Raw genomic sequence first — 12490 nt, 5'->3', positions numbered from 1 at the left:
TAAATGTCTCAAACATAAATTGGAAAGCAAATTTGAGATTGTTTTGTGAATTGAATTGAATTCACACAGCATGTGTGTTTTCTCCTCATAGCGCCTATGGTATTCTGAAACGTACAGAGAAATCAAATTGTTTTCAGCGTTTGTGTGTGCGTGTTCCAAACTGTTATTGGCAGTAGGGTATTTTCCTCTCCCCCTCAAGACTATAAAGAGCTGACAGACTGGGAAACACATTCACATTTGACTGACAGACTTGCAATCCCACTTCCCTCTCCCTGTCCCCTTCCAGTTTCCATCCATCCATTCATCAATTCATCTTTCATTCCATAGTCTGTTTGACTGTCAATAGTCTCTGGCTCCCTGCAGACATCTCTGGCATCCCTCATAGAAACAGCCTGCCCACCTCCCTGATCACCCTGCAACAGGGAAGAGGAGGGTCATCTGGGAAGACTCCAGCCATCTTGCCCCCTCTCACCTCCACAAGGTTACTGTCCCCATAGATTTTCCCCAAATAAGCCCAAACATCTTGTGCTGATTAGCAGGAAACGTATCCGCCGGTGTGAGGTTGTGTCAACTCTCTTTACAAGCTCTCGTTTCCTTAACTTAGAGCAACATGCTGAGTCAGACTGATTATGGGGGGTGGCTGCTTTAGCTAACAAGTTTTGCCTGGCTCTTTTTTATATTAGGATTTATCTTATGGCCTATGGTGATGTTCATCCAAGGTCTACCAATTCATCAAAAGTGATTCAATGTCATCTGAGTGCCGGACTACATTAAGAGTTTTAAATCTCTCTCTCTGGAACTCTTGCGATTCCCTCACAGAACTAGTTCTGGGTTATTTTGTGTGTTTTTTTGTTGACAGGAGGACACAGACCACAACTACTACACATCAAAGAGCTATGGGCCAGCGGATCCCACGAGCAAGGACTTGTGGGTAAATATTGACCAGATGGACAAGCAGAAGGTGAAGATCCATGGGATTCTGTCTAACACGCACCGACAAGCCGCGGTAAGACTGCAACACACTGCCACTCACCCGTGTTCACATACATCTCACATCTAAGACATCTAATAGCATCTAGTTTCTGATTTTGTTTGCATGTGACTTTGCCTTGCTAGGGGCTGCCAGAACCCCTTCCTCTCCCTTCACTACCTCCCCACTAACAGGCACTCTCAGTAAGGTACATAATGATGAGGTCACCACTATGGGACAGGAAGCAGCACAGTCCTCTGAAGGGGGGCGTGTCTCAGGAAAGTGCCCCCAGAGTGAACAATGACTGGTAGAAAGACAGAATGGAGTTCCCCATTGTGTATTCTGCCCCTCCACCCTCAGTAGGCATGATTGATTGAACCATACAGAGTGGGGAATTTTTATTTTATTTTTTGCCACAGAAGGCCCCGGAAAGTGAAGCAAATCTTTTGGATGCTAACAAGAATAAAAGAAGGAGTGGATCTGGGAGCTGTGTCCTGAGAATCAATAAGATAGAGGGGAATACAGCCCTCTCAGCAACCCCTGTCCCTCCACACTCACCCCCTCTCGGCAGAGAGGCGGACAACCAGAGTGCTAGGAAGGTTCCAGGAGCGATAGGGAGTGCGTCCCTTCTTCCATGGACACAGATCACCTTCCTCCTGAGGTTAGAATTCAGGCAAAACCTTTACAGTTGCAGTATAGGAGCTGTAAGAGTACATGCGTTTTATACATTTAACAAAAGGCGCTTTTATGTACAGCAGAAAGTCACGGATCGGAGGTGCATAGTTTTAACAGCATTTTGGTCAAGAGTCAAGGAACAATCTGTATTTACTAGCCACAGCCCACATCTCAGCTACCAGGCACTCTGAAGATTAATAATATCTTAACTACAGTGCAACAATAACAGCTGAATTACAAAAGTGCATAGTACAGTGCAGCAAAATCAACATTGTAAGTGCAACATCAATCAATTTCGTGGGTGCAGTCTCTTGCCAGACAGTGGTACAACAAGATTTAGAATACATACAAGTTTAGAAAGGACAAATTAGCAGGTATCACAAGAAGTAATGTACTGCTTTGTGGTATGCCTGCACAATACGCAAGCAAAAGACTAGCAGCCCAGTGGAAGTCTTGAGGGTCTTAGGGGAGGTCATTCCACCACTATGGAGCATTGAAGGAGAAGAGTAGACGCTGCTTCACCACAGTCCCACAAAACATCAGAAGCAACCCTGACTACTGAGCCCTGAGCTGGAGGTTCACCAGCCGGGCCAGCGTACACCCAGCCAGTGTGGCCAGGACTCAGGCCCACATTGAGGTCAGGATCAAGGGTTCCTGGCAGTCCTCTGTGCCCTGTGTGTAGGACCAGCCGCAAAACACAATAAGTTGACAGGCTCGTAAAACAAGCAAAGCCACGGAGGTCGACATCATCAAACTGCAGTAGTGCTACTAAGCTGTAGATGGCTTGTTTAGACCTGGTAATTACCTGTGGTATACCACATGATTAGTCCCGCTGGTCTAATCCTGAATCACATTGCTGCGTGTTTACAGGGAAAACTAGATTTTCTACCTTAGCCTTCTGTTTTATGACTGTCTATTAGCTTTGCAGATGAATACACTAAGCAAAGCTCTCAAAGTGATTCAATATCTCATTTTTGTACTTATTTCACATTATATAGATCGTAATAGAGAATTGACCAGAATAGGTAATATTTTAATTTGCACTTTTTAAGAGGTACATGACTGTCGGATGTTTAGAAAACAACAGGAACTTTGAAGTATTTAAAGGTTTATAATCTCTGAGAAATAAAGGGGTGGTAGCAGTACTGTAGCTTTCCTGGAGCTGTGTGTCGGAGGGTTCCTCTGAAACTTAATTCCATCAAGATGGCATGTTTTTCTTTCACTTTATGAATGTTACAAAATGCTTTTCTTTGGAAGGTTGACATTGTTTTTCACCCAGGCAGATTTATATTTGCTTAAAACAATTCATAACTTGACCTGTTATAAATATGGATAGTCAGCACCCTGGAGGACTGGAGAGACAGACCTGTCTCTCAGTCTCAGTGTTTACATTACACATTCTCTTTCTGACTAAACCTCAACTTGTACCCTAACCAAGAACAGAGTTTGTTTAGTTTTTCTCTTTCTCTCTCTCTTTCTCTTTCTCTCTGTCTCTCTCTCTTTCGTTATGTCTCTGACCCGCGTTTTCTTTGTGTGTTTTTTTTTCATGTAGAGAGTCAATCTGTCCTTCGATTTTCCCTTTTATGGACATTTCCTGCGTGAAATCACCGTGGCAACTGGTGGTAAGTGGACGTCCTCTCAGTCAGGGCCTCCAGTTGGAGCCATTACTGTGTTATCTTTGGGATTATACATGCTGGGTTAGACCTTTATTGCTGCACGCTTTGAAAGGCTATGTAATGAGGTTAGTCAGAGGAGCACCAGATGAAAAGAAGTCTTCACATTGAGAAGAATAACAATTGTAGTCAAGTATGCGTGTGTGAGTGCATGTTTGCATTTGTGTGGAAGATCTACCTACTGAAGCTGTTGCCTCCGGTACCAACAGTTCAACAGCAGTTGAACTGCTCCATCGGCAGGGAAGTACTAGATGAAATGGCACTTCAGAAACCACCGTCTGGCCAACACACCACAGTACAAAACCACTAACAGCTCCCTGCTCTCTCGGCCCGGCTGCCAGCTAGCCTGGTACCTAACCACACAAGCCTGCCTATCAGACTGGCAGGAAACCACTCTCCCTGCTGTGGTACCAGCCAGGCCCAGTGTAGATCAGTCTGTAATGGGAGCAGACCCGGGCCAGGGTTTGGGTTTGGACTGGGGAGGAAAACTGATTCTGCCACTGTTATGAGCACTTTTGAATTGAGTTCTAGATATTCCCCTCCATGTCAATGTGAGAAGGGAATGATTGACGAGTAGGTGAATATGAATGGGTGGTTCGGCCATATGTGCAGATGTGTGGGTGAGATTTCCTGAGCGGGTGAGACATTCTGTGTGTGTAGCATTGCGGGTGAGACCAGTGCAGGGTGTGTGATCGAATGTTCAGTCAGGACTTTCCACAGTCTGTGGGAGAGACCGCAGTCTCAACCAGCTATTATCACATCAAAGTGTAATGCTTAAACCCCCCCCCCCCCTCCCCAACCATCCCACCAATGTCTGCCCGTGTTAGGCTGTTATTGTAATAAAAGCAAAGTAAATCTTCATCATTATTGTCATCATCAGCAAAATGTATCCACAGATTTATTCATGACTGTGGGTGGGAAAACGATGTCCCATCTCACAAGTTCATTGGGCTGAGTCAGCATGAAGCAGCATGGACCCTTCGGGAGAGTAAGATGGAGGGATGAAGGAGAAAGGAGGCTGTTAGCAGTGTAGATTGAAGGAGAGGAGCAAAGGAGATTGAAAAAGAGAAGGCCACCTCAGCTATCAGCCCTCGGCAGACTGCCTCTGGGAAGCCAAGCTCACACACCTCCATTTGAGGTTCTGCCCTTCTTCCCATCCCCCTATCCAGTCCTCACGCCCCTTCTCCCTCATCCTCCCTTCCCTCTGCCCTTTTCAACCAATCAGCTCATGCTCGCTTGTCTGCCTCCCATCTCTCCATCTCTCAATCTGTCCTGAGTGACTGTCACCCAGACTGAACGCCAGTTTGCTAGTGTGGGATGGTATGTGTGTGTGCCAGAGCTATCTCCCTGTGCAGCCTAATGGGGAAGAGGCACCGTGAGCCAGACCAGACAGACTCTCACACCAACAGTTAAACAGTCAATCATTCATTTATTCGTTTATAGAGCCATTGTGCACAACACGTGCCATGGTAATAAAATCGGTTGTGTTGTGTGACGAGGTGTAAGTTGTGGCAGCAGAGCCAAGCCCATTGCGGGTGTGAGTGTGTTGTCTGTGTGTGTGTGTGTGTGGGGGGGGGTAACACCAGTACACAGTCCAGCTCCACACAACCCCAGCTGTGTGATGCCTTTACTGGGCCAACACAGGCCGCTTGTCCAACACATACACTTGATGCGGGATGGATTTAGTGCCTGTGTCCCTCGCTAGGGGTTGGTAAGAACACACACACATGCTCACACACACACACTCAGAGGAAAGAAAAAACAAGTCGTGGACAAAAGGGACAGATACAGCAGGGAGAGTATAAAATGAACTCCTCTTCTTCTTCCTCTAGTCCTCCTGTTTGTTTGTATTACGGTCTCTCCTCCAAGTCAGGCTGCCTCAGCTCAGCCGCTCCTCTGCAGTCATTATGATCAGAGCTGGACAATGAGGGCAGCCTCTCTTCCTAATTGAAGAGGTAGTTTCTGTAAGAGAGATAAGATGAGGCCTGAGCACGCTCTAGGCGAGAGAGATTCTGCCTTTGTGTGCGTGTGTGTGTGTTTGTGTGCGTATCCCTACTGTTACACGTCTGTGTGTGTTTGTGTCAGCATGTGTGTGTGTACGTGTGTGTGTTCGCAGGAACCCTTCCTGGCGGTTCCCAGTTCCTTCAGGCAGCTGTTTTGAACTATGAAATCTCCACTGAGATAAACAAAGGCAGAAAAGGGAGAGAACAGTGAGCTGTTTAACAAGAATGTCCAATAAAGCCATGGCCTGGTCAGAAGGGACAGTTAATTCCTGCTCATGTTATTCTTGGGAATATGCAACACTCTGATAGCTGCACATGTAAACACTGCTGTAACTGGAGAGAAGGAACACTCATTTTCTCTCTCTCTCTGTCAAGTTTTTTCTTACTCTCTGTATTGTACGCCACTTTCCATCTCTCTGTCTCTCTCTCTATTCCTCTCTCCCTTTCTTTTAATTCCTTTCTCTACCCCCCACTACTTTTCTTTCATTTGCCCTCCCTCTGTCCCTAGTTTTATCCTCTAAGAGTTTTTCTCTTTTTCTCGGCCAATCGGCCATCGATGCTGATCAATGGGCAGTTGATTAATCGTGCTTTCCCCCTCCTGCCTTCCTCAGTTTCCCCTTGCTCTGAGTGAAGGCTCTAATGAATGGGACCTGCTGCCTATTGAGTGGCTGTCTGCCTGTCTGCTCTGAGCCGTATTGAGAGGCGGCCTGCTTTCCTCCAGGCTGTCAGACAGGGGGGCTTGTGTTTGGAATGGATTGGAGGGAAAATCTCTTCTCGAACCCAGCAGGCCGGCAAGCATCTCAGTCCAAAAACTAAAAAGTTGCGTGTGTGATTGTGTGTGGGTATATGCGTTTTGTTTGCATGACTGCAGGCTGTGTGTTTAGATGGCCTGTATGGTGCTGTAGATCTTTAGCCTGCATGCCTACCTTTGTGCTTCTGAAAGGGAAATGAAACATGAAAGAGGTGGGTGAGACTGTGGAGGAGAGAAATGAAGGAGGGAGGGTATGAGAGAGTACATGCAATTCAGGGATTAAGTTTAGGGTAAATTATTTGTGTCAAACCCTCTGTGAGAGGGCATGGTGAGATAAGGGCCAGTATACTACACACACACTCACGCACACATTGGAGCTCGGACATGTTTACATTCAACTCACAGCTAAGCTCACTGGAGATAAACTATTTAGCCAGGTAGACATAACTCTCCTCCCCTCTCCCCTCTCTCTCTTTCCCCCTCCCCTCACCCCCCTTCCCTCACCTCCTTCCCAACCTCTTAGAGAAGGGCTCCGTTGTTGACAGCAGTGATTCCTCCAGGGCAGCCTGCTCTTGGCCTCTGCTCTGATCGATGTGTGTTCAGCAGGCCAGATGGTGTTTGCCGAGACATATTGGGACACGATATGGCCTCTTACTGGCCACAGCTGCGCGTGACCTTTCCAGAAATCTTTTTTTCCCTGCTGGGCAAAGTTTGGGACTTAATCTATAAGTCAAACTGTTACTTTTTTTTACTCTCTCCTTTTTAAAACGTTCACTTGCTTGCTCTCTCAGCCTGAGAGACTCCGATCCATCCCGGCGCCGTGAGGTGATGGATGGTGGTAATACACAGGAGGCGAACAGAGGAGCAATGAAGCTTCTGATGGGCTTCTGCACCAGCTGACTTTGCTATCCTGCACGGCAGATTAATAAATTAACGCGCTGTTTGTTTCTGTATCAATGTTCATTTTTTGCCACTTACGTGAAAGCACCGATTCTGGTAATGAGTTGGTGGGAGGTCTCTGTCTCTCTGTCATCCATTAATAACAGCACCATTGAGAATCATGCTAATGGATGCACTTCCAGCTTGATGATTAATTGTGCGCTGCTTACAGTGGAGACTGTATCATTTAGTTATGTCGAGAAAATCAAGCCAGTTAACAATGGTGGTGATTTTTTATGGCCTAAAGCCCTTAGTTCTATTGGTGGAAATATTAATGCAAAAACATGAATTATAATTTCAGTTCTTTGCTACAAGATTTGTTTGGGGAAGGCACTTTACGGTTTCGTCTTGATAATGCCTTCATCCACAAAGTGAGGTGCATACAGATTGTTTTGTCAAGTTGGGTGTGAAAACCTTGACTGGCCTGAACATATCCCTGACCTAAACACCGTCAAACCGTTTGACATCAATTCTGACGCCATCTGCAAACTAGGTTGAATCACCAACTGTAACATCAGTGCCCAGGAATAGGGATTTTCTATATGATACCATAGGTGTCTTCTCTAACCCCTATACAGTCTGTTAGACAGAGTTGTGAAACATTCTCTTGGTACCACCACATGGAAATACCATTTATAATATGAACTGAATGACTCTGCTAATTTCACCCTGAAAGCCCTTCTCATTGACTCCTCTCTATTCATGAACCTTAATTAACTAATTAATCAACCTCGCTAGCTTATTCCTGTCAAGCAGCCTGTTGATGTGGACCAAAGGAAGAGAGCCAAGTGTGCATCACTACTGTGTGGGAGACAAGTGTTACCTGAACCTGACAGACAGGGGGCAGCACCTGACCCTCATGACCCCTGCAAACACACCTGCTCAGACACCTGTCTGGTCTAGTTTGAATAGTATAGTAACACAAGGGTGGTTATTGTCAACAGTAGTTTGTTTGCTGTAAAATGGAGTGAATTGGTTTAGCTTTTAGTTTGTGGTAAACTGAGTCTCTGTATAAGTGAGTACTGAGTCAGCTAAGTTGTCTCTGTCTCGTCCTCAGGGTTCATCTACACAGGTGACGTGGTCCACAGGATGCTGACGGCCACCCAGTACATTGCGCCCCTCATGGCGAACTTTGACCCCAGCGTGTCACGGAACTCCACTGTCATCTACTTCGACAACGGTATTGTATTCCAGGAGCTCGTAATCTGATGAATACTATCTCTTTTAGGTTTAAAGACAGGCTTGACAGGCTCTCCTGTTCATTCTAGTATGTTCATCTGATTCATTTCCAAACTCACTTCATCAAACCGTATATATCATTTTTTTATCCCATTGAATTTCTTCCACCCACCACTATCTATCTTCAGTGTCTGTGTGTGTCGGAAGAGTTCAGCCTCATTCGGCGTGTATAAACCCTTTAGTGGATGGAAAAACAAGGCCAGCGTGTACTTTGTGTACCCCCCACCCACCCACACACATACAATCACCACCCTCCCAGCCTGGCTGTATTTTTAGCAGAGGGAGCCCCAGATAGTGCTGCATCTTCCCCTTCTGAGTTCAATGCATTTTAAGTAGGCTTAGGAACTCGTATCAGGCCAGCCTTAGTGCTGACTGGTACACTAGCACAAAGGAGCAGCGAATACACCTCCGTCCCCCTCTCTATTTCTTACTTCCTCCTACCTTTCCCTCCCCTCTGCCTTCCTTATCATCTATCACCCCCTCTCTCTCTCTCTCTCTCTCTCTCTCTCTCTCTCTCTCTCTCTCTCTCTCTCTCTCTCTCCTCTCTCTCTCTCTCTCTCTCTCTCTCTCTCATCTCTCTCTTTCTCTCTCTCTCTCTCTCTCTCTCTCTCTCACTCTTTCTCTCTCTCTCTCTCTCTCTCTCTCTTCACTCTTTCTCTCTAATACTTTCTCTCTCTGTTACTCTGTCTTTCTCTTATCTCTCTCTTTCTCTTTCTTTTACTTACTCTCTCTCTTTTTCTTACTCTCTCTCTCTTCTCTGTAGACCAGATGTGTGTTATTATGGGGTTTCCTGTGGCAGTAGACTCCAGCACAGTTACTCCAAAGCTGTCAACAGAGAAACAAAATCTCGACTTTACTTTGGAAGAAGAGCAGAGCTAGGGAGCCTGGCTGTGTGATGGAAAAATTGATTACTTGTGTTAACAAACCTTTATTGCTCTGGTGCGCTGCCAAATGGCAGGGCTGCCTGGCGATGGAGGCAGCGCTCTCCTGTCAATAGGATCTCCACAGCGCCTCCGCTAAATCAAAACAGTATGGAGGCTAATGTGAGGCCTGCTCCATGGAGGGGCAGGGTGGGGGAGGGTTGGGGGGGGGTACTTTTGTCTGATTGAAGTTTGGCACGTTATCAGCAGTAGGTGGCCCCAGGCCAGGGCCTAGGCTCAGGCCTGGGCAACGTGATCATAGAGGGTTGAGTGTGGTTCTACCTGGTTTAGTGCGGTTGGTTTCATGTGTGAAGTCTTCATGCATTGGGGTATTTAGTCTTGGATGATCCCATTTTCTCTGGGGTACTGTGCGGTTCTGTAGGATGTGGACAGTATCTGATCATTTGTGGTCATGTTTGGCACACTGTGAACATGTTGTGCATGGTTGTGACTGTGCCCCTCCTTTTTGTAGGCACCGCTCTGGTGGTCCAGTGGGACCATGTCCACCTCCAGGACAATTACAACCTGGGCAGCTTCACTTCCAGGCCACACTGCACAACGATGGACGCATCATCTTCGCCTACAAAGAGGTCCTGATCTATCTCTGTCTCATTCATCTCTCTCTCTATCGCTTTGTCTCTTCCCCACTGCCTCCCACTGAGTCCCACTCTCTAAGTCTTTTCCTCTGTATATTTTATAATCGATCTATCTTTCCCTCTGTCTCTCACTCTGTTACTCTCTTTCGCTCTTTTATTATCTATCTATCTCTCTCTTGTTCTTTTCCCCTCTGTCTTTCTTTCTCCCCTCCTCCTCTCATTCTCTCCTTGATTGAATTGATAAATAAATCTCTCCACTCAGGGACCTCTGTTTTCATTCAGGGTCGTTACAGTAGTTGATGCTGCCGTGACTGACAATTTAATGACTTTTATGATCGAGGCTGCTTGAGAAAATATGACCTAATCTTGGGTTCTGTTTCCATATGTTGGCTTTGGTTTCTAACTTTCAAACCATTCAAATGTCAAATGAGTCTTGGATCTATGCGACATCACCTCATATGAAAGAGTTTATATGTATTACATTGCTATGATGGTGTCTATTGAAATTTGATTTAAAATTATGTGATAAACAAGAAAAGGAGACATGGAGAGAGTATCAAATTGAACGTGTTAGGGTGCTTTAACATCCATTAAATAACATTACTGCTTTGATCCCAGGTGTATTATTATCCGCAATATGTCTTTCCATATCTTGAGTCTGATTGGATCTCACAGTTCTGTGTTTTGAAAGGGTCTAGGAAATGATCTTAATAAAGATAATAAGAGTTTAATAATATTGCGATGTTATTCTGGGGAAGAAAAATCATATTTGAGTAATTGTAAGATTGCTGAATGCAAGATGAATGCTGTTTACTTTTCTCTCTCTCTCTCTCTGTCTCTCTCTCTCTCTCTCTCTGTCTCTCTCTCTCTCTCTCTCCCTCTCTCTCTCTCTCTCTTCCTCTCTCACCCTCTCTCTTGCTTCTAATGATCCAATCTTATCAGTGACTACTTCTCTCTAAGTGGACTTCCTGCACCATTGTGTAAAACAGACTAGTCTTCCTGTCAGGGGCATATAATTGTCAGTTCGACCTGAGATGAGAGTACACTGGAAGAATAAGGTCTGCAAAATGGTTCTTCAGTTGTAGAGCGACCATTTGAAAAATTCAATTTGAAAAAGTCCTATTGATTTACAGTAATAAAAGAAGATTCTACATATTTTGTTTTTTTCTTAAACCATTCTTATTGTGAGATTTTCAGAATTGTTCCATTTATAAAGAACCTTTCTGGTTCTGAATACCACCTTTCTTTTAACATGTCCTCTGATTCCCCTGGCCCTCCATCAGCATCAGGGTCTGTCAGGTGGCCTGTGTCTGGGTCCAGGCCTCCAAACGCCTCCATCTGACAGCTATCACTGGTGACTGATGTCTTTACTCCTTCTCTCTCCATTCCTCTCTTCCCCTTTCTCCTCACCTCCAGGTCCCTGTGGAGGTGTCAGTCATCAGCTCTGTCAATCACCCTGTGAAGATTGGCCTCTCTGATGCCTTTGTGGTGCTCCACAGGATTCAACAGATACCCAGTAAGTTCCACACCACCCACTCTCCGGACACACAAGCTACGCACACTGGACACACACACATAGACACACACATTTAGGACACAGACACACACATGCAGGACAGACAAACGTATACTCATTTTAAATCTACCCAGTAAGCCCATCACAGTAATATAGTATGTCTCAAAAAAACGATATTGCCATTTAACTTTACATTCTGTCAGGCCATCTGTCATCATATTTCCCCCTCTCAGTGGACAGGGTACGGGCACAGGGCCAGTCCTGCCTCCTTACAGGCTCTGCCAATTTAGACCCATTACAGTAAAACACAAACGAGAGTTGAGAAATGCATAGCCTTTTTATATACTTCTAGATAACTGCTTGAGGCCTCAACAAAAATAACAAGTTGTCAGAAATGATTTATTCCTTAATTTAACGGTATTTGTTCATCGTGATATTATGTGTTCATTATACTTAGAGTCTGAATCTGATTAATTACTTTTATTTATTTAATATGGATTACATTTATCGTTTTTGAACGTTTTGCCAATGTGAAATTACGTAACTCCCCCTTCTTCTAGGTAATCCCTTTTAATAAGTCTCAAACGGTTTGAGCTTTGTCGTTGATAACCTCTGACCTGAAGCTCAACAATTTTAGATGGCTGCTCCTTCTGTCAGGTGTACAGATGTCTGCCTACATTACAGTTAATGTGCTTGTGAGACTGCTGGAGGTGAAACTTTGAGAAAATCTGTGAGTAGGCAAGGTTTGTCACTGGGGGATATTGAGTCTGTGCCAGCAGGTAGAATAGATCTTGTATGGATTACTGTCTGACCCACAGTTCCACACCGTTCACTCAGGGGTTTAATGAAATCTTAATACCTTCTCAGTATGACATTCATTTGCTGTTCTCAGATTTTTTTTTTTAAGGAGAAATATAAAAAAAAATCTGTAATGTCAGAAAAATGTTAGATCTGCATTGCCACACTTGTCATTTAATATAAGTGCAATGAGAACCCAGTATTTAGAGTGTGTTTGGGATCCTGACTGTTTATTTAATGGCTGGGGCAGTGAGGGCTGTAAGCTCCAGGTCTGAGAGAGTGAAATCGATCGGAGTGGCGTGGCATCTTGGGGCGTGAGTGTTCTGGGGGGAAGTCGTGTCGACTCGATAACTGCCAATTACGCCACACTGGTCTGGGCGCATGCCGTGGGGACGCTGCCTTTAAACCTG

At 45.2% G+C, this 12490-nt stretch overlaps 1 protein-coding gene across 1 annotated transcript in view; it reads left to right on the top strand.

The window, feature by feature from the left end:
- plxdc2b (plexin domain containing 2b) overlaps positions 1 to 12490 on the top strand; it is a 57923-nt gene that overhangs the window by 27083 nt on the left and 18350 nt on the right. The window contains 6 exon segments of the mRNA XM_062479526.1: positions 860 to 1006; positions 3198 to 3267; positions 8069 to 8191; positions 9643 to 9705; positions 9708 to 9760; positions 11183 to 11282. Of these exon segments, the coding sequence (XP_062335510.1) occupies positions 860 to 1006; positions 3198 to 3267; positions 8069 to 8191; positions 9643 to 9705; positions 9708 to 9760; positions 11183 to 11282 (556 nt within the window).

This window comes from Osmerus eperlanus, chromosome 15, assembly GCF_963692335.1.
Source record: "Osmerus eperlanus chromosome 15, fOsmEpe2.1, whole genome shotgun sequence".
Taxonomy (NCBI): Eukaryota; Metazoa; Chordata; class Actinopteri; order Osmeriformes; family Osmeridae; genus Osmerus; species Osmerus eperlanus.
Note: the sequence above shows the minus strand (reverse complement) of the source record. Positions and strands in the feature narration are given on the sequence as shown.